The sequence below is a fragment of the Protopterus annectens genome, chromosome 1.part1 (assembly GCF_019279795.1).
Source record: "Protopterus annectens isolate FY-2018-M chromosome 1.part1, PAN1.0, whole genome shotgun sequence".
NCBI lineage: Eukaryota > Metazoa > Chordata > Ceratodontiformes > Protopteridae > Protopterus > Protopterus annectens.
Genome location: NC_056726.1, coordinates 1,811,064,742 through 1,811,088,085, shown reverse-complemented (window position 1 = coordinate 1,811,088,085; position 23,344 = coordinate 1,811,064,742). Strand labels below are relative to the sequence as shown.

At 35.9% G+C, this 23,344-nt stretch overlaps 1 protein-coding gene across 1 annotated transcript in view; it reads left to right on the top strand.

Moving 5' to 3' along the window:
* The window catches only part of MFSD2A (major facilitator superfamily domain containing 2A), a 191,633-nt gene that overhangs the window by 100,815 nt on the left and 67,474 nt on the right, over window positions 1-23,344 (top strand). Inside the window, exon 4 of the mRNA XM_044084790.1 lies at window positions 14,870-14,993. Within this exon, the coding sequence (XP_043940725.1) occupies window positions 14,870-14,993 (124 nt within the window). The remainder of the gene's footprint in view (window positions 1-14,869; window positions 14,994-23,344) is intronic.

The following is a 23,344-nucleotide window of genomic DNA, read 5'->3' as shown; positions in this document are numbered from 1 at the left end:
TGTGTGCGTGTGCGTGTGCGTGTGTGTGTGTGTGTGTGTGTGTGTGTGTGTGTGTGTGTGTGTGTGTGTGTGTGTGTGTGTGTGTGTGTGTGTGGAGATGGTGAGTTATGAAACTGACAGTGCATTTTGTGTTGAACTTAATTGCATTACAAGCTCATCCAGTTAGTCACACTTGAATACTGTATGCAGACATCAGTGCAATTCTGTATCCACTCTTATTTGCAGTAACAATCAGTCTGAAGTCTGCTCTGTGCATTCCTGAATTTCATTGGGAGAGCTTGTGTTGTTTCATGCAAGTGCTATCATAGTATGCTGTTTGGTAATAAAGATTGGGATGGCTGAAACCTCCGAATAATATAAAATAAATTATTTGCTATAAAGTAAGGTGGGCACAGGTTCAAAAGCCAATGGAGAAACACAGCAAGGCTTCAGAGCATTCACACACTGTGCATATGCTACAAACAGAAGGATAACACTACTCCAGGTAGGCTAAATTCGATATATTACAGCATCAGTGGCAGAATAATATCAGTTGCTGTGCAGGTTATATTAAAACACTGCATACTAAACTGTAGTAACAGAAATAGTTCTATAGCATTTAAGCATGTAAAGAGAGTACAGAACCATGCATACAGGCAAAGCAGCAAGTAGAGAACTATGCCAGGAAAGGGACATACTCTTTGAGCCATGCCAGGACTTAAGGGAGAAGAGGTCTGAAGATGTGGACTGTATTAAACTGGTGGTTCTATGCAGGGAGAGCTGAGATGTCTGAATACTCAGTGTTTCAAAGTGTGTACCTGTAGGGGAAACAGTAATCTGAGAGAAGGGAACAAGGAGGTCTTATTTTGGATGAATGAGCTTTTGCAACTGATTAACGAATGGGTTCTTCTCACTTGTGTCACTCATTCGTCCAGCCTGGTTTTCCAACAGTTACCAGTCCCATTCTTATGAAGTAATGGCCATCACATTCATTTGTCAAGAAGTGGTGACATGTGGCCTATATAAAGCTGGTGTTATCAATGCATTTTTCTGTTCTTGTCATCATATTTTAAGCTATTAGTCATTTAACTGTGGCTTATTTTAACAAGTAGTTCAACTGTTATTTGACTTAAGTGCAGTAATTTTATTCCTTCTTGTGTGAGACAATAACTGTTTATACTGTTCCTTGTTCTATCCATGTATCAGGTTTTTTGCTAGGTGGTAGTTCATTATGGAAGCCCAAGAACAAACTCTGTTTAAATGATATGGTCAGTCCCCTATATGCATGTGAACACTGAAAAAGTCATAACCCAAGACTAACAGATGTAGCATGCTAAAAGCTCATAGCTTTAAACATCTGTGCTATGTGCCAGTTAGAATGCAATCTGAGAGAGTTTTATGTGGAATTTCACATGTGATAACATCTCCAACCATATCTGTTAACATGTTCTGTGCCTATGGCAGAGAAAGACTGACCAAATCAGTGCTGTGCCCATGAGAGAGAGACTATTCCAAAGTATTACCTTATAGATGGTGGTAGTCATAGCCCTAGTCTGCATGCATGTAAAGCAAATTTGTAATTCCTGCCACTTTGCCGATAGCTAAACGTAATAGCCATGAACAAGAGGAGCTGGTTGCAAAAATTTTCAAGCCAGTGAGGAAATGCCTACCAAAACTTCACAGAGCTCAAAATTATTAAAATCAGCTACAAAGAATGCAAAGATGTGTGAAACGGTCACATGTGTAAGAGCTGTACATGTATTAAGTTCCTGAATACATTTGTATATTTTTGACAATTAGCTGTGAATGCCAAGTTGTGCTAATATTGCAAGAACTTTCCACAATAGCTTGACCTGACTGTATAGCTCAACATTGCTGACCAGTAGCAGACAGCAACTTTTATATGTTTTTATTTCAGTGTGAATGTGTTCTTATATAGGCACGTGATTTAAGTTCTTATAGGTAAAAAAGGGGGAGTATAGGAAAATCAGGAAAAAAGGCGAGTTTACAAGTTTAAAGCTGTCTTAACCAATGAAATGTTTTCAATTTGATCATGTGATAGGTTAAATCGTGTTATTTATAGGAGTTGTGTTTAGCATGGTAGCTAAAATAAAGTTTTGTTTCTGATTTTATAGGAATGACACACTTACTGCACTGTCTTCTTAAATGTAATAAAGTTGTTTCCAGATTACTGCATCTTTTTTTTTTTTTTATGGAATAGTTACCATACTAGAGCTAAAGTTTGAAGAGTGTTCAGTTTGGCGACTTGAGGGTTGCATTTCTGCTCTTTACAGTTGTTTTCAAGTTGGCCTTAAGTGACTGTGATCTCCATTTCACACTGGAGTGATTCACTGCTGACTGTGATGCACATGGCCTCAAAATCAATACCTCCAAATTGGAGGTCATGTTTCTTTACCAAAAAGAGAACTGGTTGCCCTATATAGGTAAGAAGGACACAGCTAGCTCAAGTGGAGGTGTAAAGGTGGAGGGGATCATGAGATGGACCACTGGGTATATGCAACAGTAACTGGAATGCAGTCATTACACTGGTCTCTGGTTGTGAGGCAGCTGAGTCCAAAGATGAAGCTGTCATTTTCCTGTCAGTGTATGTCCATGTTCTGATCTACTGTCATAGGCTTTGGGTAGTAATTAAAAGAATGAGATTGTGGGTACAAATGGAAGAAATTATTTTTTTTCTAAGAATTGCTGGGCTTAGCCTCCATGACAGAGAAGTTCAGCAATCTGAGAGAATCTTGGAGTAGAGCTGTTGGTCCTTCAAATTGAAAGAAGTCATATGAGGTAATTTGGGCACCTAGTGAGGATGTCTCCGACTCACTTCCTGCAAAAGGTGTACTAAGTGCTGCCCACTAGGAAGGGGCCCTGGAATAGATCCAGGACATGCTAAAGAAATTATATTTCTCATTTTTCTTTGGAATGCATCGAGCCATACCTTTCAACCTCTTAGAGCAAAAAAATCTAGACAAAACCATAAATAAAAGTGGGACAAAGGTCCAAAAATAGGGACATTTTTTAAATATTGCTCTTACAAATTTAGAAAGTTGATTGAAACAAGTTTTATATTAGCATGAATTTTCTGAAGGGTAAGAAGCCTGAAACTTAAATGTCTGTCATTATTTTCTAACTTCAACCTTTAATGATTTGCCACTAATTTGCCAGAAAACCACAATTTTATGAAAAACAGACCAAAAATATGAGGCAAAAATCTGGATATTCTGCGAAAATCTGTACAGTTGAGAGGTGTGCTGATTGTGCTTCTCCTGGATGAGAAGGACAATGCTGTTGGGGATGGAGAAATCTGTTCCATCTTGCTCATCTTACTGCCTCCGCAACCCACACCTGGGCAATCAGTTTAAAAAACAGAATAAATGGGTGAATGAATGGATTAATTATGTTATCTGAATGCTGAAGAGTCCTGCCATGCAGTTACTATTCTGCCTTGACACATATAAAAGCTTGATTTATGAGTTAGATACTATACATACTCCTGTGCATAGCATATTTCACCCATATCAGGGTGTACAACTCCATCAACTGAGTTACTGTATGAGCATGTTCTACGGTGTTTACAAAGGAAAAGCCCCATTTTACTTAGTATTAAAACTTCTCACATCATGAAAAGGTTTCTATATACACTATTTTCACTTTTTCAACTATGGATTTACACTTAGGCATAGGTTTAATCTACCAATAGTTTGGAACCACTTATATACTAACAAGAGTGCTGCTGCAGTTCCCATGCTTATATTTTAAAGCAGAAATTCATAGGTATTAATATTTTTAAATGAGCAATATAAAGTGTAGTGAAAAAGTCATTCTTTATCTAAAGCAAGTACTTGGTGCATGAAAGAACAAAAACCTAGTGGGCTGTGATGTGTCCTATGATTCCAAAAAAGCCACATATTTTCCTATGTCTGTTCCACATTCACAGATGCATTTTTTTCTGAACAAAGTGAAAGCTCTACAGTACAAACTTAAACCTGCAGTAAGTATAACGTAAAAATTTGAATAATATTTTTGTGTCATCATTTTGCAGATCATTCTTACCAGCCCAGGCCCATGTGACCTATGTCCACTCCAGGTCTTCCAGCTCGCCTGCTGCCCCTCAGAATTGCTGGGGCAGGTTGTGGATACTAAGGGGATGACAAGGGCACAGTTATCTTTGCTTCCATTATAAGGGGGGTCTTTTTATATGCTCCACCCACTTCCCTTTCCTCACTCCCTTGCTCATTGACGACCACATCAGAAGGCAACTTCCTTCTATGGACCACACCTCCCCTGATGGAGCACCATAAATGAGTTCCCTGTGACCCAGGATGAACACACCCATCCCTCCCTGACACTCAGTTACTCTCCCAAGCCGCTAATCCAACCTGGATTGGCTGAACAATAGGCAGGGCTTTATCCCTCTACACCACAGGAGCAGCAATATTTTAAGTTTAAAAGTATTCCTATGAAAAAATAAATGTTTCCATCCAGTTTTAGACTTGTAGAGTTAGCTGTTAAAAATATTTTGCAAAACTCATCAGCGTAAGTCTTCACCAGTACAGGTCAAGAGCTGTACTGGTATTAATAGCACAGCCCTGAGTTCACAGAAACATTGAAAGTACTAGGTTTTAATTCAGTTTTTCAGCAAATAAGAATCCAGAAATGTACTATGAAAATAGTTATTGGAAAAAATCTAAGTACAATGCATGAAATGATCAGCTAAAAGGATAATAAGTTGTTATTTAGGGCTTTAAAACTTTGACTCGTGCTCTAGATTTACAAGACACAATTACCATATTCTGAAAGAGAAGATAAAACTCCGGAACTGGGCTCAGATGCAGATTGAATAGTTTTTTTTTTCTTTTTACACTAAATATGCTCATGACTTACAGGCCTCATGACCATATATAGCAATATCCATCACTGAAGACATTAAGGGAAAATTATTGATTCTGCATTTGTAGAGTGGTCCATATTTGCTCAGGCTACTAAAAACATCGACTAAGACAGAAAGAAAAGAGACCACCAATCATGCAGATGTGTCACGCTTCCATTCTTCAAAATTCCAAAAATGTTCCTTTCTCCAAAACATCTTTTTAACAACCACACAGCTGTCAGAATTGGTGTCACATCAGTGATGCAGAACCCCCCACATTCACACACACAGGAAAACTCATCAACCAGTATAGAGGGCAGCACAGTTTCTCTAACAAAAACACAGGCATGTACTTAGCATATGTTTTAGTAGTCTGCTAATTGTGAGTGAGTGATAGCTGGGTCTACGAATGTGGAGAATAGTTTGCGTGGTTTAGCAGAATGCATGAAGCAGAGTTTTTTTCCTTTGTTCAGATCAGTAATGCACCATAGGAGGAATATTATCTCAGTTGTGGAAATCACACTTTTTTACAAGAATGCTGACAAGGGTAGAAAATAACAAAAAAAAAGCAACAACTTTGTGACAAAACATCACGATAAACTGTATGTGTTGCTTTAGAATCCTAGTATTGTGTCTCCGTGCATGCAGGGACAGATGCACTTGAGGTGTATAGGTAGCTGAAAACAGTAAATAAGTTGCAGAAGTGAACTGTGTTTCAGGCAATGACAGTGTGAACTTTGCATTGTTTTATGAATTCAGCAGTGGCAGTGGAAGAGGCTAAAGATGTGAGAAATGTTTTTTCACAAGATGTGTTTGTTCACTTGGTTATTCTTTCACTTACTGTTCTGCTAAATATGTAACAAAACTAGACTGGTAGACCATTTTCATTCATGACTCTTAACACAAGACAGTAAGTAAACAACAGGAGTACGTATGTAGTATAATAGAACAATACATTTATAGGTAGAGAATAGTTTTGACAATAAATTTCTGGTTGAACTTGCCCACTGCATGGAGCCAAGAGCTGACAAGTGCAGTGGTTCATCAGATAAGCAGGGCTGGACCAGGTGTACTTGAGAATTTCCCAGAGATGCATAGAGTAATTTGATGATGTACAGTATCCCTGTAATCATATTAGTTATGTGACATATTATAAAGCGGGGAAAGCAGGGCAGATTGACAGAACGTCTGTTTTCCTGCTGGCATTCTTGTTTTTGTGTTTATCATAACTTATTTTAAGTCTCTTCATGCTGCATTTGCCCTGTAAGGTTAGTTGTAAGAAGATAATCCTGGGAAACTAATGGGTGCAACTAATTACTTTTCTCATTCCTGCAACAGTAACAGACACCCTGCCCCTCCCCCCACACTTACATCAAAGGTGATGGAGTTTATGATTGCTGCAAATGAGATTCTTCAAGCTTTGTCACAGACTTGTCTGAGTCCAAGCTTCTAATCCACCTAATGTGGCTTTTCTGACTAGAAAAACAGACAGCAGTGCAATGACTTAACAGATGTGAAAACAGAGTGGATAATTGTATAGCAACTTGTTTTCAATAAAAGGGTTACAGAGCAGGAAGGAAAGCAAATTTTAAGGAGCTAGGAACTATGTACTAAAAACCGCATTGCAGAAGCAGCCCCATATCTGTGTGTTGTCCAGATCACTGTGTAGAAGTAGAATCTTTAAGTATGGCCATTTGCCATTAGTTTTTTTTTTTTTTGTTTTTGTTTTTTCTTTTGTTATTGTAAATATTGTAGGTTTATTAGCCAACTGATCCATGCACAAGTATGACCTAGAAAAGTACAACACAACAGAAGATGCACAAGGAATTCATTAAGCAAATGTCATTAAATGTTGCAAAGTAGTAAATGCAAAGAAGACGCTTTGGGCTACAATTAAACAGTTGTACATGTGTCCCTTGCATTAGCCATTTTGACAAATGCCCACAGAAGTGATTACCATACTACTGACCTGTTTCTGGAAAATGTCCACAGCAGTTAAACGTAGGAGGTTAGAATTTTCTGAATTCCAGTCATTTCAGTTTTTTTTTCCAGGGACATCAGAATTTTTTGAATTCCCAGTATCTCTGTTTTTCAAGGACATCCGTGTTCTGCATAGACTTTGTGATTTTTATGGAAAAATAGTGAGGATTAAATCAGCAATAAAAGACCAGTGTGATTAGTTTATTTTTTCAAAAAATGTTAATATAAATCATTTTATTTTAGCAGTTTTCTAATAATACGAATAAATAAAATTTGTTCATGGATTTGGGCTTGTCTTTGATATTTGTAATGTCACAAACAGATATATACACTTCAGAAGTTCACAGTTTTCAGTTAAATATTGATGTGCTTCAGTTTTATTCAAACCTCAGTATGCTATGCTGGCAGTTTAATAGTCTAGCTTACTTGCTTCATCTTGTAGTTATAACTCTGAATCTGAACAAGTGACTTAAGTAGATGGTAATTTTGGGTCACCCTTAAAAAGAGGAACTTGTGCCTATTAGGTTTACCTGATTAATAAATATGTAAAAAAACATGTTTGTATGCATTACAATTAAAACTATGTATAATTTTGGTTGGCCACTAGTTTTAATGTGCAATGCTTCAATTTCCCGAGGGGAGAGAGAAAAAAATCTCAAAGCTCTACTATAAACCATGGCTGCACTTTTCACAACTGGTGTTCCAAGGTAGGTTGTTAAAAAAAAAATCACAGTTTCCTGTATCTAAAGTCAGACTTGATGTGCCTCAAAGTTCATCATGAAAAGGGTAGAAATTTATTCTGATGTTGAAAGGGTCATATTTCATTTGGCCATTTATTCCATTATGCTGGTTAATTTACTAGTTTTGCACAGTCAAGGTTTGCATCCTAGCAACACCCTGTATGATCTGGGTTGGACTAATGGCTCGGGTACTTGACTAACCTGCTGGGGACTGGGGATGACTGGAAGTGAATGACAAGATACCAAGGCCATCTCATCCATCCAGGTCAAAGGAAGCTAGAGGAGTCCTACAGTATGGAAGCCTGGAAGGGTGTCTGAGACTTTGTTAATGAGCTGGCACTAGCCTATCAATGAATTCACAGCACTCTGAGAATTACATGAAGCATGCTGAGTCCAGCATTACAGACATTGTTTCATGCTTTCTGCCCAGAAGAGGGAGGTGTTAAGAACATCTAAAAAAAATCTATCTTCTAACCTTTTGTTTTTTTGGATGACAGCCATAATGCCCACCATGAATGTAGCAAGGCATACACCAAGTACACTACAGAGTGTACTTTTTGAAAACTAATTTCTTTATTTTTGTGCAGTAAGATGTATTACTTTTTAAGTGGTGTCTTTGTTGTGGTTTACGGTTAAATAACTTCACTAAAATACATTTTGCGTTGGGGCATTTGTTAGGGAAGAGGGCTACATTCTGGCATACAGTTCAAATCATCCTGGCTTACACAGACACATTCAATAATTCCAACTCTCACCCAGTATCTTCAGTTACTGAGCAGTGAGGAGGAGCAAATAGGCACATAGGGAGTGAAGGCTTTTTGGTTATGGGAGAGAGGAATGCGAGGCAAAAAACTATAACTTTTTAAAGTTTTCTAAAATTACATATTTTGGTATCACAGAGTACTTGAATGCTGATTATTTAGTTGAATATGTGTTAATTTTAGGAGGCCCTTAATTTATATTTTCTCATCTTTCCTACTTTAAAAATGAACGGAAGTGGCTACCTTTCACAAGGTGTTACTTTCATTCCCTTTAATTTTCTCTGTTTTTTTTTTATGCCATTCTATTTCTTCTTATTATTTTTAGGTATGGTTATTATGTCATATTTGTTTAGAATAGCAGAAATGCATTTGGATTTGTGTTACTGTGAAATAAGTCTCTTTGCTGTGAATGAAGATTTTGGCAATGCCTAGTACTGGGTCATTATGCCGTCATAACGTACTCCCTGTCATGCTTTGCTGCTTATCCCCAAAGCACACACACACACACACACACACACACATATATAGTGATGTTGAAAGCCAGAACCAGGGAGAGCTACCCTTTGGAACTTGTGAAGAATTCGATTTTTACAGACATCTGTATTGCCCTATATCTAAATATAACTGTCTGTTGCTTTAAATGAAGACCTTAGGCAATTCTCCATTCTAAACAAGGAAGTTTGGTACGTGTAAGTAACAGCATAAATTTGACAGTTACTGTAATATCTCACCAAGCACCATGTAGTAATGTACAGTATAATCACATAATGACATAATTTCTATGGAATCCCTAGTTTCCCTTTTAATACGTTAATAGAAGCTCAGCATTTTCCAAACTTCTGGAATAAACTTCTCCTGTATGTTAAGCAGTACATGTTGCTATCTTCTTTAAACATAAACTGGATGGCTGGAAGGGTATCCACAGATTCATTCCAGGACTGACTGGTTTGATCTTCCTGGAGAAAAGAGGTGTGGCCTGAAGGAGGATACTGGCAAAGCATGAATGGTCATAGGCCTTGGAAGATCTATGAATCTGTAAATGACAGACTACATTCAAATTGACGCAGTCAGCTTCAGCTTATAGAGTCCACATTTAATGTCTTAGCACACTATATCAGCAAAATTTCATATGTACTATATGCATGACTGATTGAAGTATACAAAACACAACTATGCATGGAGCTTTTCCTATGAAAATCTTGCAACTAAGTGAAATAATGAGATAAATAGTTCATTTAGAGGTGCAGGACAGTTGAAGGGAGCATGAGAATTTTTTGATATATAGTAGCAGTTCACTTGACCTAGAATTCGGTTTAGTAAACTGGAATGAAATTCACGCATCATGGCTCAGAAAAGTTATTAGACCAGCTTACCTGTCCACTTACCAAATGATAAATGAATGGGTATAACTCAGTCTATGAGTGAATCATAAGTAACCTAAACACACACACACACACACACACACACACACACACACACACACACACACACACACACACACACTTTAAGTAAAAAAGTGTTTCAAATTAATGTCTGTGCTACAATAAATGTATGCTGACTATAGAAATGAAAAGGCACATGGAGCTAGAAAACAGGAAACTGTGTCTGGGGGAATATAAGAAGGTACATTTAAAGATGGCAAGGATAAAACATTTTGAGTTGGCAAAAGAATATGTAGAACCTAAAATTGTTTGCATAATAGGGAATTGTTTTCAGAACTATCAAAAGAAGGAAATGGTGACTGGGTTTTCAGATTAGGTTGTTTTATATTTGCATAATTAAAGAATGCAATAGGCAAAGGTATAATAGATTCAAAACTTATTAATGGAGAAATGTTTTAGATACAGCTTAAAGATTTATGTCAACCGCCTCTAAGGATGAGAGACTTCTAGGATACTTGGATTAGGGAATAGATGAGTAAGAAGAATGTTCAGATGGGTATGCACAAGAAGAAAATGTGTATTTAAATGCTGTGGGACTGAAACAAACGATGGAGAACCTATAAAATAAAAAAAAGAATTGTTTGTTATGATAAAAATGATTGTATGACTAACGTAAGAAGCAGAAATGTGGTAACAGTTTAGCACAATTTTTGAAAATTAAGAAGAAATGCACAGACAGACACACACACACACACACCTGTGAAGTATAGCCTCTCAGAAACAATAACACTAATATGATGATCTTTACATTTCCTTGTCTAAAACAAAATTCCTAAGCCGTGTCCTTTATTTTTAGAAGAAAAAAATCTGTTGTCTTTAACATACAACCGCTTTCTTTTTCGCTGATAAATAATTTATCTTGCAAATATATTACATCAACCCTAATATTTTTTGACAATAAAAATATCTTTTTCTTCATAGTTTTCTTTTTTACTTTTCATGGTAATATTTTGTAATACCTGCCCTCCATAACTTTGTTCTGAGAATTGCAGTTTGACGAGACCTGCACCACCAAACTGTCTGCTTGTGTGAGTTACATTATGTGATATCACTTAAAACAAAGTTAAGAAGAGGTAATATGCATTGCAAAACTTTGATTCTTTAGGCATACCATCAGTAAGTGAGGGTTGGTACCCCCATTAACCCTCCTCAAGTCATCAGAACGATGGTTAAGAGGGCACCAGCTCCCTTTACTTATACAACAAAGACTTTTACACCGTTTTTTTTTTTCAGGAAGATGAAGGTGTGGCAATGCTACATTACCTTCCACAACTTCTTAAGTTATGTTGTATAGAATTGGGGTGGAAGTTAGATATAGAAAAAAATCAGTGTCCTACCTAGTCTCACTCTTTCTGTGAACCATTGTTCCGCTCTGGCAACCCCTAACAGGAAAAGCCGAAAGGAGGAGTCTCATTCTCTTTAGTTCATAGTTCAGAGCTATGTCAAGGGGATTGGGCAGTGCCAGTAAATGTGGCCATGTCAGGGGGATTGAGCAGTGGTAGTAAATGCAGCCACATCAGGAAGACTAAGCAGTGATAGTAAATTCAGCCATGTCAGGGGGATTGAACAGTGGTAGTAAATTGAGCTATGTCAAGGGGATTGGGCAGTAGCAGTAAATGTGGCCATGTCAGGGGGATTGGGCGGTGGCAGTAAATGCAGCCATGGTAGGGGGATTGGGTAGTGGCAGTAAATGCAGCCATGTTAGGGGGACTTGGCAGATGTAGACCATCTAAATCAGCTGTAAGGAGATGAGAGTTAGGATAGAAATGGGTGGTTTGCAAAAGATATGGAAGGAGATAAGGTGAATGGGCCCAGCAATCTGTAGATGTTACAAGAGTCTGTTTCATTTTATATGTTTTGTAAAGGTCATCCAGAACAGAATTCAGCACCGCAGTGAGAAGTTAGGTGCCTGATGCCAGTTCAGAGAACTGAGTAAGCATGTGCACGCACATACACACACACACACACACACACACACACACACACACACACACACACACACACACACTCATGATACATTGATATTTATTTGCATATGAAAATCGAATTACAGTTGGAATTGTCTGATGCTATAAAACATTGACTAGCTTTTTCTAATGGCTTAACAGCTGAACATTTCTGGCATTACCATTCACAGTTGCTAACATTACTTTCAGGAGCAAAGGGACCTGGGATTTTTTACCATCCTTAGAAAGGTATTCTGATGTGCACAAACAGTACCCAGTAATTAGGCCAGAGAAACCCATGAAGGATATTCTGCTTTCTCTTTGCTGTGTAATATGAAATAGCTGGAGCCCAATATAATAATGAGTTATTGTGTGGATTTACATTCCAAGAAAATGTAAAGTTCAGTTTGTGACCATGGAGTTAGTATTGTAACTGGCACTGTACTCACCTGTGAACTACTTACTCAGTATGTAATCCTTGGGTTCTGTTCAGTAGAGAACAGTGATGATAATTAAATATGATTGTTCTGCATAAACTGCAGTCTCTGCCAATCCGTTTTGTGGGTGGTTGCAGAAGAACAAAGTGCAAAGAACAGCAGTGACCTGAATATTTGAATCTGGGCCATCAGCTTCTCATATTTTGGTTTAATAATTTCAAGGAAACCTTGGAGATTTCCTTCTGTGTTGCTTTCACCATCAGAGTGTATGCCCTTTATAACTGTTTTGTAATGCATGTATTTCTTTCTTCATTTAAACAAGAATAAACTGATGTAAATAACTTAATTCTGCATGACAGATATTTTTTGTTAAGCAGGCAAGTGAAATAGACCACAGAGGCCCATTTTAGGACTTGTGAAAAGTAGAGAGAAAGCTGTTTTCTTGTTATACATTCCTGTGCAACACTACAGTCACAACAACATAGTAGTATGTCATTAAAATATTAACGCTGTCATGTACATTCAGCAGATATTTTCACTGTAGTAACCACTGGTAATGTATAATCTTAAGCGCTGTTCATTAGTATATCATCAGTAGTATGATTTTCTTAACAGAAGTAAAAATGGTTATTCTCTCTTAGACATTGTCTTTCATGGGATGGAAGAAACCACATAGTATAACAAGAATTCAGAAATGGTTTGCTTAGAATAAAACTCTAGAACAGAGGTGTGCAGAGTTCTAATGTTAAAGGACAAACTTTCCCAATGCTCTCTGTTCTGGAAACATTCTGTCATTGCATTTGCTGGCAGAAGTGGCAGTCTTGGTGTGAATAGTAGGTTTGGGCTGTGGAATTTAGATCCATAGTGGAGGAGCAAAGAGAAGAAATGAAGATAATTAGATCAGAGTTGGAAATATGAGGGAGGAGGGTAAACTGATAATTAAAAAAAAGAATGGAAAGTGGCACTGGTAGCCACATCCCCTCTTTCCCAGGCTGGCCATACATTGCTTTCTTTATCTTTTTGATCTCTGTAGGTTTTTGAAGAACATTTATGATTTAGTTTGCTAAGCCATACATAGCACTGCATCTTGTAAAAGATAAGGGGAGACTGACAACAGCCATTACCAGTGAACATCTAATTATCAAGTGCACCTGGCAGCTAAGTATTCTTATGCTGGGTCACTAGTAGCTTGAGTGCTTCATAGAGCCAGTAATGGCTGCTGTTTTTGTTCCAGTGAAGCTGAAGAGTGAATCTCATTCATTATTCTTCTCTTTTGAACTTTGTTTTTGCAGAGAGCAAGACCTCCTACACCTCTGATGGGAGGAGTAAAGAACCACACCCTCTGAACTTATATATACCAACTCCAAGATCACCATAACTTAGAAAAAGGGAATATTCAAATAAATTGCATTTCAGACTTGATATATGGAAATATGTTTTTTCAGCCATTCAGTCTCCACATTATGGGACTTGCTAATGCAGTTCCCAACAGTTCAAATGGTTACCCTTCATTGCAGCATAAATCTTGGTGATCACAATGGTTTATCACTTTGCTATATGGCAAGGAATCTAGAACTTTGGACCATACCTCTCAACCTCTTAGAGCAATAAAAGTGGAAAAATCCATAAATAAAAGTGGGTCAAAGGCCCACAAATTGGGACAATGTTTAAATATTGCTCTTATAAACGTAGAAAGCTGATATAATAACAGGTTTTGCATTAACATAAATTTTCTGAATGGTATAAAGTCTAAAACTCAAATGTTTTTCATTGTTTTGTAGCTTAAATCTTTAATAATTTGCACTAATTTGCCAGAAAAAACACACATTTATGAAAAATGGGCCAAAAATATGAGGCAAAAATCTGGACATTCTGCAGAAATCTGTACAGTTGAGAGGTATGCTTTGGACAAATGTGGCCAAATAATTTGCTCCTCTGCCACACTGGACTTAGTGACCTTAACCATTTATCTGTTGTTTTTTTTTTTTTTTTACCAATTCTAATTTTCCTTGGATAGAAAAAAAAAAAACACTGGAATAGCCTGAAGACCTCCTGGACCACAGTGAGACTCTGTCTATATCTTCTACAATGGCTAATCATGTTTCTTGCTTTCTCTCTTACTGTGGTCCCTGTGTAGGCTCAGATGTCTGAGTTCTTCCTTTCGAACAGAGGAGCTCAGGAACAAGATCCTACCTTCCTATTTCTTGATGAAGTGCTCATGGGATAGCTCACCTAGGATATGGTCAACAACATCCTGTGGGAGAAATAGGCCTTTTCATCTGAAGGGCCTTTGTGATCCCATGACTTCCACTTCTACTTTTTCCTCTTCTACACCTAGCCAACCACAAAGAGTAATAGGCCTCCTCAGCATCGGAAGAAGACTGGCAGAATGCTATCTCTGAGCAAATATAGAAAAACTGGTTTTAATACTTACCTTGTCTGTTCTGCTGGCATCATGTAATAATGTAAGGCTATATATTTAAATTAATTTGTGTGAACAAATAAAACTCTTCATGACCAATAATCTTGTTAAGGAAGGGCAGCAGAAGTTTTGATGCAAGAAATTAGGTGATGTTATTTTTGAGTGGTCAGCAGGGAATCATAAAGTATAATTTAAGAAAGTAATCTTGTGTTATCCTTTCCTTTTTAGTATTAATATTATACTTAATGTGTTTCTGTTCTTTTAAATATCATTTGTACAGGATAGTGATGTCCACCCCATTTGCTGTGACCACCTATTTGCTGATGTGGTATGTGCCAAATATTTCCACGGGGAAGCTGTTTTGGTATCTGATCTTCTATTGCCTCTTTCAGACACTAATGACGGTGAGTTCTTCAAAGAATGGCAATCATAAGCAACTTGAATGCACCAGGAAGTTGAATGGGTGAACCTTGCAAGCAAGTGGCCACCTGTGGTTAAGTAATCACTGAATATCAACTCTGAGCAGGCCAAGCATACAATATAGGAGCACAGGTAGGACAGTTCCATAGTAGACGTGTGTGTGTGTGTGTGTGTGTGTGTGTGTGTGTGTGTGTGTGTGTGTGTGTGTGTGTGTGTGTGTGTGTGTGTGTGTGTGCGTGCGTGCGTGTGTATGTGTGTGTGTGTGTGTGTGTGTGTGTGTGTGTGTGTGTGTGTGTGTGTATGACTGGAGGAGGCGTAGTCAAACTAAAGTGGATGCTATGTTTGTACATAACAAATATCAGTGACTTTTAGCAGTGACAGGTCAATCACATCATTAAATATACAGAGATAATAACGGGAAAAAGTGAGGTTCATGATTTGTAGCTACACTAGGAATGATAATAGTCCATAATGAAAAGACAGTTTGACCTTACTACTGCTTGATGATGACTAGATCATCACATTTTTCCTGATAGCTTTTGACACTGTCTCCCACCCCAAACTCTTGTCCCAGCTATCCCTATTTGGATTAACAGAAACTACCTTACAATGGCTCACCAGTTACCTCTCTGACAGATATCAGTCAGTCAAATGGAATTCCAGTTTTATTAATCATCTTTATATTGCCGCTAAGCAAGCAGCTCTTATTCAGTGTGCTGACGACTCTAGTTAAATCTTGTCCTCTAACAACCTTACCCATCTTCAAAACATGACTCAAGCTGCATTCACTTCCATTGAGTCCTGGCTCTCCAGCAACCATCTCTACTAAATCCCAAAAAACAAACTCCTGCTATTCTTACCCAAAAAACTCCCCTTCATTACTGCAACTTTACAATTACTTCTCTTAACAATACCGCAATCAGAGTTGTCTCACATGCTAAGCTGTTAGGTGTAACTATAGACAACAATCTTAAGTTTGATCTGCATATCAGTAACAACATAAAAAAGACCAATCAAAAACTAGGCATGTTGTATAGAGATAAAAAAATTCATCACCACCTCTACAAAAGTAACTCTTGCCTCCACTTATCTGTTACCATCCCTTCTATACACCTCCCCATCCTAACAAATCTTCACTCTTCACTGAAAGCAAAACTTAGTCAAAGCTATAATAAAATAGCTAAATTTGCTACTGGAGAGCCTCTCAATTCTCACTACTACTCTGCTTGCAAAACCTTAAATTAGATCAAACTACCCCACCTGGTGACTATTAATCAACTAATCTTAACACACAAAATACTGTACAACTCCTCATTCTCACAAACAGCCTCAACACTCCTTCAACATTATATTCCATCCAGCAACATAAGTTCCACTTCTACTGTCTATTTACAAACCTCAAAGATCAAAATGCGTTAGTCTGTATTCACACTGTGTTGCAAAAACCTGGAATAGTATTCCAGAATCAGACTAATACACCACTACTATTCCTTTAAATCTCAACTAATTGAGCATCTGTACAACAAATGAATCTACCAATGCCTAAGGCCAATTTAGCACCCATTAGTAAGTTTATATCTTGAACCTTCTGTTGACCTGCTAACTTCCCCTCCAGCTTTTTATTTATTTTCTTATTTCTGTAGTTATAGTAATTTCTCTAGACCCTTCTCTACCACCCGTCCTGCTTTCCTTTTTTCTTCTTAGCCTTTATGAACTATTCCTGCATTTTTCCTTTCTTACGCTGCCCTTTCTCTTTCAAGAAATCTTGACTATATGTACTAAATGTACTAAAAAGAGCTTCAGCAAGTTTGTATATGGTACGTTATGACTTTATTATTTACTTTTTCATGTATCCATATGCTGTACTTTTTTGTAGGGTGATAAGTCACTATAATCAATATAAATATACTCTAACTATATAATCTAACTTTACTGTTTGTTTATTTTTCATGTACCCCTATATTGTTCTTTATGTTGTGGTGAAAGTCTCTGTAATCAATGTAAATTTGTTAATTTTGCTAATGTGTTTCTGGAACTTTTCTCTCCGGGCCTCCACTGAAAATAGGCACATACCCAGTCGGCCCTTCCTGGTAAACAAATGTCAAACAAAATAAATATCTCCTGATAGCCACTTAATTAAACTTCTTTGCCTTGCAAAAGTATCACATATACCCCCATAGACACGCACACAGACACACACACAGCTCACACGAACATTAAAAATAACTGAGCAGCAGAAATGGTTTGAACAAGACGTCCAGTGAAAAGACCTGGATACAGTGAGAATAAAGAATAACTGACTCATTTGGCTATATAGGTTTGTTTTAATATTTCTCCTGTCAACTATAGTCTGGCAACAGATTCCTCTTTTTGAACAAGCATGATTTCTGCTTTTATATTGCTCTGCCTCCTTGCTCACCATTTTCATACCATTAACACTTTGATCTTCTGTCCTATACCTACACCTTTTCTGATATAACCAGATATATTTTTATCTGAATGAAATGCCTTGCAATAATTTTCTTTTTCATCTACTAAATTCCATTATACAATTACCCCCCCCATTAATATTCGAAAACGTGCATGCTGATTGGTCAGCGTGCATGTTCTAAATCAGACTTATACTAATGGAAGAAGGTCCGGTCGCCCGGACTTTTTCCATTAGTATAAGTCTTTTTTTTACAGCAACGGAGAATGCAAGATCTCCGTTGCTTTTTAGACACTGTCTTGCTATGTTAAAGATGTTTAACATAGCGAGACAGCTTTAAAAAAAGTAATGGAGATCTTCCTTTCTCCATTGCTTTTTTTAAAGCTGTCTCGCTATGTTAAATGGGTTTAACATAGTGAGACAGCTTTAAAAAAAGCAACGGAGATTCTCCGTTGCTTTTTTTAAAGCTGTCTCACTATGTTAAACTCCTTTAACATACCGAGACACTTTGTAAAAAGCAACGAAGATCTTGCTTTCTCCGTTGCTTCCACCCACAGCTCTGATGTACTGCGTAAGCATACGCATGTGCAGTACATCAGAACTGCCGCAGAATACCAGACAGGTGCAGAAGGGCAGCAAGAAGGCATTATACAATGCCATTATTTAAGAAAAGTAAGTATTTTTTTTCTTAAATAATGTCATTAGATATAATAACCCACTTCTGGGTGTGGGTAATGCTGGATTTACCCACGGTTGTCTTTGTTTGGCCACTCGGGCTTCACCCTCGTGACCAAATCACACCAACTGTGGGTAAATCCAGCATTACCCACACCCAGGCGTGGGTTATTGCTATATGAACCAACAGCTAGTTGACAAATTGACCTGTAGAATGCTAGTAAGTTCATCGTTTTTGTTTAAAAGTCATTTTCCTTTTGCTTTGTCTCATAGATTAGTACTAGGCTAACTGCTCTTGGGGGCCATTTTAAGCCTAGCTAATTACCCCATGGGAAAATCAAACCCAGTACCTTGTGTATATAAGGTTAACACCTTAACCATTATTCCAACCTTCCACCCTAGGTATGTAGGTGAGGAATATCAGACTGATTTCCAGTTCTTCGTTCCACAGAGCCCATCACATTAATTTTCTACCTTTTCTTAGGTGCTAGCTTGCAGTATGAGTGACAGCACATTTGTAACTGAAGTAAATATTCATCCACGGGAAGCATCCTCTGCCTTTTGACAGATTTAAAAAGCTCTGGGCTTGTTCACAGACTAACAGAGCTGTAATAGTGAATGGTAATAGTTGTCTAGCTTTACGAGGGTTTACGTCTTCTATTGTAGTTTTGCTCAATGAAACTTTCTTTATTACCAGTGCAGTTCACAGACACAGGATTAAACATTGGTTGACATCGCACATGTTTCACATGTACAAGAACGTGGAGTAGTAACAATAAAAACAGATAATAATGGTGATATGCCCAATGAAACTTTTGATATAATTTTTACTTTTTTAGGTTGTTGAATCTGTTCTGGATGACGTACTGCCAAATAAGTCATTTCAGTGAACTAGCTAATGGGAAAATTCTAAAACTTAATATCAGTTAGCCAGCCAGGTCAAAGAATATTGTGTTTTAATTCTATTAACAGAATGCTTGTTGTGTATGGGTAAAATAGTGACTCTGATGAATTTGTCTGCATGATTGCATGGATGAGAAGATGGGACTAAAATATAATTGACATAAAATATGCATCCGAGGGGGAGCCTTGCAGGAGGGTATACAAATGTTTTTTCTTCAGTGGTCATTTTCTTTAACACTGCATCCTTATATGCAGGAGTCTGTCATCTCTGATATCTGGATCATGCATACATGTGTCAATGTACCAACAACAATCTTTCAAGTTCTCAAATATATATTCTTGCTATTTATGTTGTGCAGTCTACTAATAGTCAGTTTGTTCGCAGACACCTGCAATATTCATTAGTTTTACCCATTTAGACTTCAGATGTGTTTCCTTTTTTTACTTAATATTTGTTTAGCATTCACTATTTTATTTTCATATTTAGTTTTAAGTTTTTTGCATATTCTTTGTGTTCTTCTCAGCCAGGGCCACAGCCAAATATGTTTGAGCCTACTTCATCACCCCATATTTCTACTTAAGTACTTACTACTCTTGAGAAAACCACAGCATTTCAACCTATTGTAAGTGTTTTAATTATAATAGAACAGCTGTTAAATGACATGGGGTTACTTTGAGAACCTAATTATCCAAAACACAGTTCAGAAAAGGGATGGTGAAAGTGACTGTAGAATAGCCTGAGAGAAAAAGCAATAGGAAGGAAAGAAATCCTAAAACAAACATCATCATAAAAATTTCTCCTGTTCTTTTTCATCAAGGAATTCTGCCAGCAGCCATCATTCACCATTAGTTTAATTGGAGATTGTTGCAGCAATATTTTACCTAGTTCAATATTTTGATTAATGTTGCAGGACGCCTTAACCCTGTCTTTATTAGTTTGCCATTTGTTATTTGTGGATTTATATCTCCTTTTTTCAAAACAGGTTTATTGTTTTAACATATAAGAGAAATATCATAACAATTTTATACAAGTAATTAAAAATAGATATTATTATAATATTCAACAAAACAACTAAAGTATTTACAAAGACATCCACTACAATCAGATCAATTAATTAAACTAAAATACCATGCTATTGAAATTAGAATTTTTTTAACAAATTTTGTAAATTATCCCATACAATATAATAAGATGTTTTTCTAGTTGTTCTTGACCTAATTGTGTTTATTTCCATATGGCACACTATATTCATAACATTTTTAAATTCATTGAACGAAGGAGGTATCTGAAATCCAATTTCTGGTTATTATTTTCCTAGCCACTGCTAGAATAGACCATAACAAGGGAAGCTTAACCTTTTTAACACTTTGAGGTACAAGTGTGTTGAATAATATAAGAGATTTAGAAATAATGAAATTATCTGTAAAAAGAGCCTGCAAAAATTCATTAATTGACTTCCAGTATTCTTTCAATTTTATACAGTCATAAAACATATGAGCCCAGTCAGCATTAATTTCTACATTACATCTCTTACATAGATTATCTTTATTATTTATTTTATTCATCATCAAAGGTGTATAAAAAGATCTATGTAAAATTTCCATGTATAAAGTCTCCAGACAATGGAAGACATAGTTCTATAGGCAGATTCCAATATATATTGTTTATCTTGTTGATTTGGTGGGTCCCCATTAATAGAAGTGAAATAATTCCAGTATGTATCTACACTGTAAAAAGTTTCTTGACTGATAATTTTATGTATGTATGAAAGTTTACCTTTATCAGAAACTTTATGTTGTAAATTTAATATCAAGTAATCAATCAGTGTTGGAATAGATTCTTTAACTGTTATAGACATTATATCTATTTTATTAATGAGATGTTGTCTAAAGGTCTGAACCTCTAACCAGCAAGTTTCTCTTAGATCAAATTCTTGTTTTAATAAATCTAGATTTTTAACTTTATTATCAGATATCAACTGATACCAGTATTTTAGATCATTATCTATAGCTAAATGAGTTCCTTCAGAAGTAGATGACAAAAGCATACCCTGAGTATACATTATAGGGAATATAATAAAATTCCATTCCCTATACTTAGGGTGCATGAATATAAAGTTACGATAGCTAATAATAATATTTAATGGGTAACAAACCATATGTTTAGGTGTAATAGGTGAAGTACAAAATTCCTTTAGTAACCATAACATGGAGTTATTTACAATCATATTTTTATGTGTTAAGGAGATTTTCATGAAGTGCATACTAATTAGCTCCCAATAATCTTTCCATTTTGTGACATATGACTGATCTATTAATAAAGTAATAACTTTTACAATAGAAGAGATAGTATATAAATTAAAGTCTGGAAAAGAAATACCCCCTTGAGACCAGCTATTAGTATGTTTCTTTAAAGCAGTCCTAGGTCTATTAGGTGCCCATAGGAAATTTAACATTAGTGTATTCAGTTTCTTGATAATTATTTTTGTAGGTGGAAGTATTATTGATTGTATTAAGTATAAAATCTTGGGGAATTTTATCATTTTAATAATTGTAAGTCTCTCCTCCATAGTAAAAAACATATTATTCCAGGTATTAAAAAGATTTTGTATATTAAGAAAACAGGTATTATAATTATTATATATAATAGATTTAATATCTTTAGATAGTATTATACCTAAATAAGTTATCTGACCTGAATTGGGTAGATATTTAGTAAAATCACTAATGAGAATATTTTTTCATGTATATATAGGTAGTATTTTAGTTTTTTCTTCATTGAATATTAAACCAGAAATACTTTTAAAATTCATCATTTTATCAAATAGAGACTGCATAGAAGAATTAGATCCTGCTGATGTAATTAGAACATCATCTGCAAAAAGTTGAATTTTGGATGTTGTATTTTCATCTATTTCAAAACCCTCTATGTCAGTACTGTTTCTGATCAAATTAGCCCAAGGCTCCATTACTAAAGTGAATAATAGTGGAGAAAGTGGACATCCTTGTTTTGTACCTTTAAAAATGGGTATTTTTTGTGAAACATATGTTCCTACCTTAATATAAGCCAATGTTCCTTTGTATAAATGCTCAATTAGATTTACAAATGCATCTGAGAATTTGTGCACTTCAGTAAGGTAAACAGATAGTCCCGACTTACTGAATCAAATGCTGAACTTATATCAAGACTAATAAGTGTTAAATCTTTCTTTTTCCTATTTGCAAAATCAATTAATGTTAAAGTTCTTCTTATATTATCAAAAGTATTTCTATTTACAATGAAGCCTGTCTGATCTATATCTATCATTCCGGGGATGATTGTCTTCAATCTATCAGCAAAAATACTCATAAACATTTTATAATCAACATTAAGTAATGAGATGGGCCGATATGAAGTACATCTAGTTGGATCTTTATTAGGTTTTAAAATTGGCGAAATAAATGTATATTGCCAAGATGGGGGAGTTATTAACTCAGTTTGGGCCAAAATAAAAACCTTATGTATTAATGAAGATGTACTTTTAGAAAGGATTTTATATATCTCTGGTATAATACCATCATTACCCGGTGCTTTGTTTGATTTAAGCTTATTTATTTGTGTAATAACCTCTGTATATGAAATACTTTTGTCCAATAGTTTAATCTGTTGTTTATTAAGCTTTTTATTCATGTTTGTGGTTATAAACTCCTTTATTTTATCTTTAGGTTCCATGTTAATGTTATTATGGTTAATTTTGTGAAAGTGATTTCTTAATTCATCTAGTATTTCTGGTATACTAGAAACATTCTTCTTTTTCCTTAGAGAAAAGATTTCTTTGATATGGTTTTGTTTATTCAACCTTTTGTTTTATTTTTAAGTCTATGTAAGTATTTGGGGCTTATTGAATAAGACAAAAACTTGTATTTCTCTAAAGTTATTTTAACTTTATGAGTTAAAATTTCTTTGTATTTCTCATTTAGTTTGTTTATTTCTTCAATAACTTTCTTGTCCATAATATTTTCTTTATTATTATGTTTATAAGAGTCTAATTTACTTTGAATATCTAACAATTCCTTATCCCAAGATTTCCTTTTATTATTATACCATCTGATACTTTGTCCATATAGATATGATTTTAAGGCATCCCAAACATAGACAATGGAGACTTCAGGAGTATTATTTATGTCTATAAAATGTTTTACTTCTGAAAGTATATATTCTTTATAGTCTTTTAGTTGAGTTAAGTATGCTGGTATCCTTTTGATCTGAACATTATGAGTAGTTTTTATCATGAATTCAAAAACAATTGAATTATGATCAGATATAGGACATGAAATGATTTTGGAATT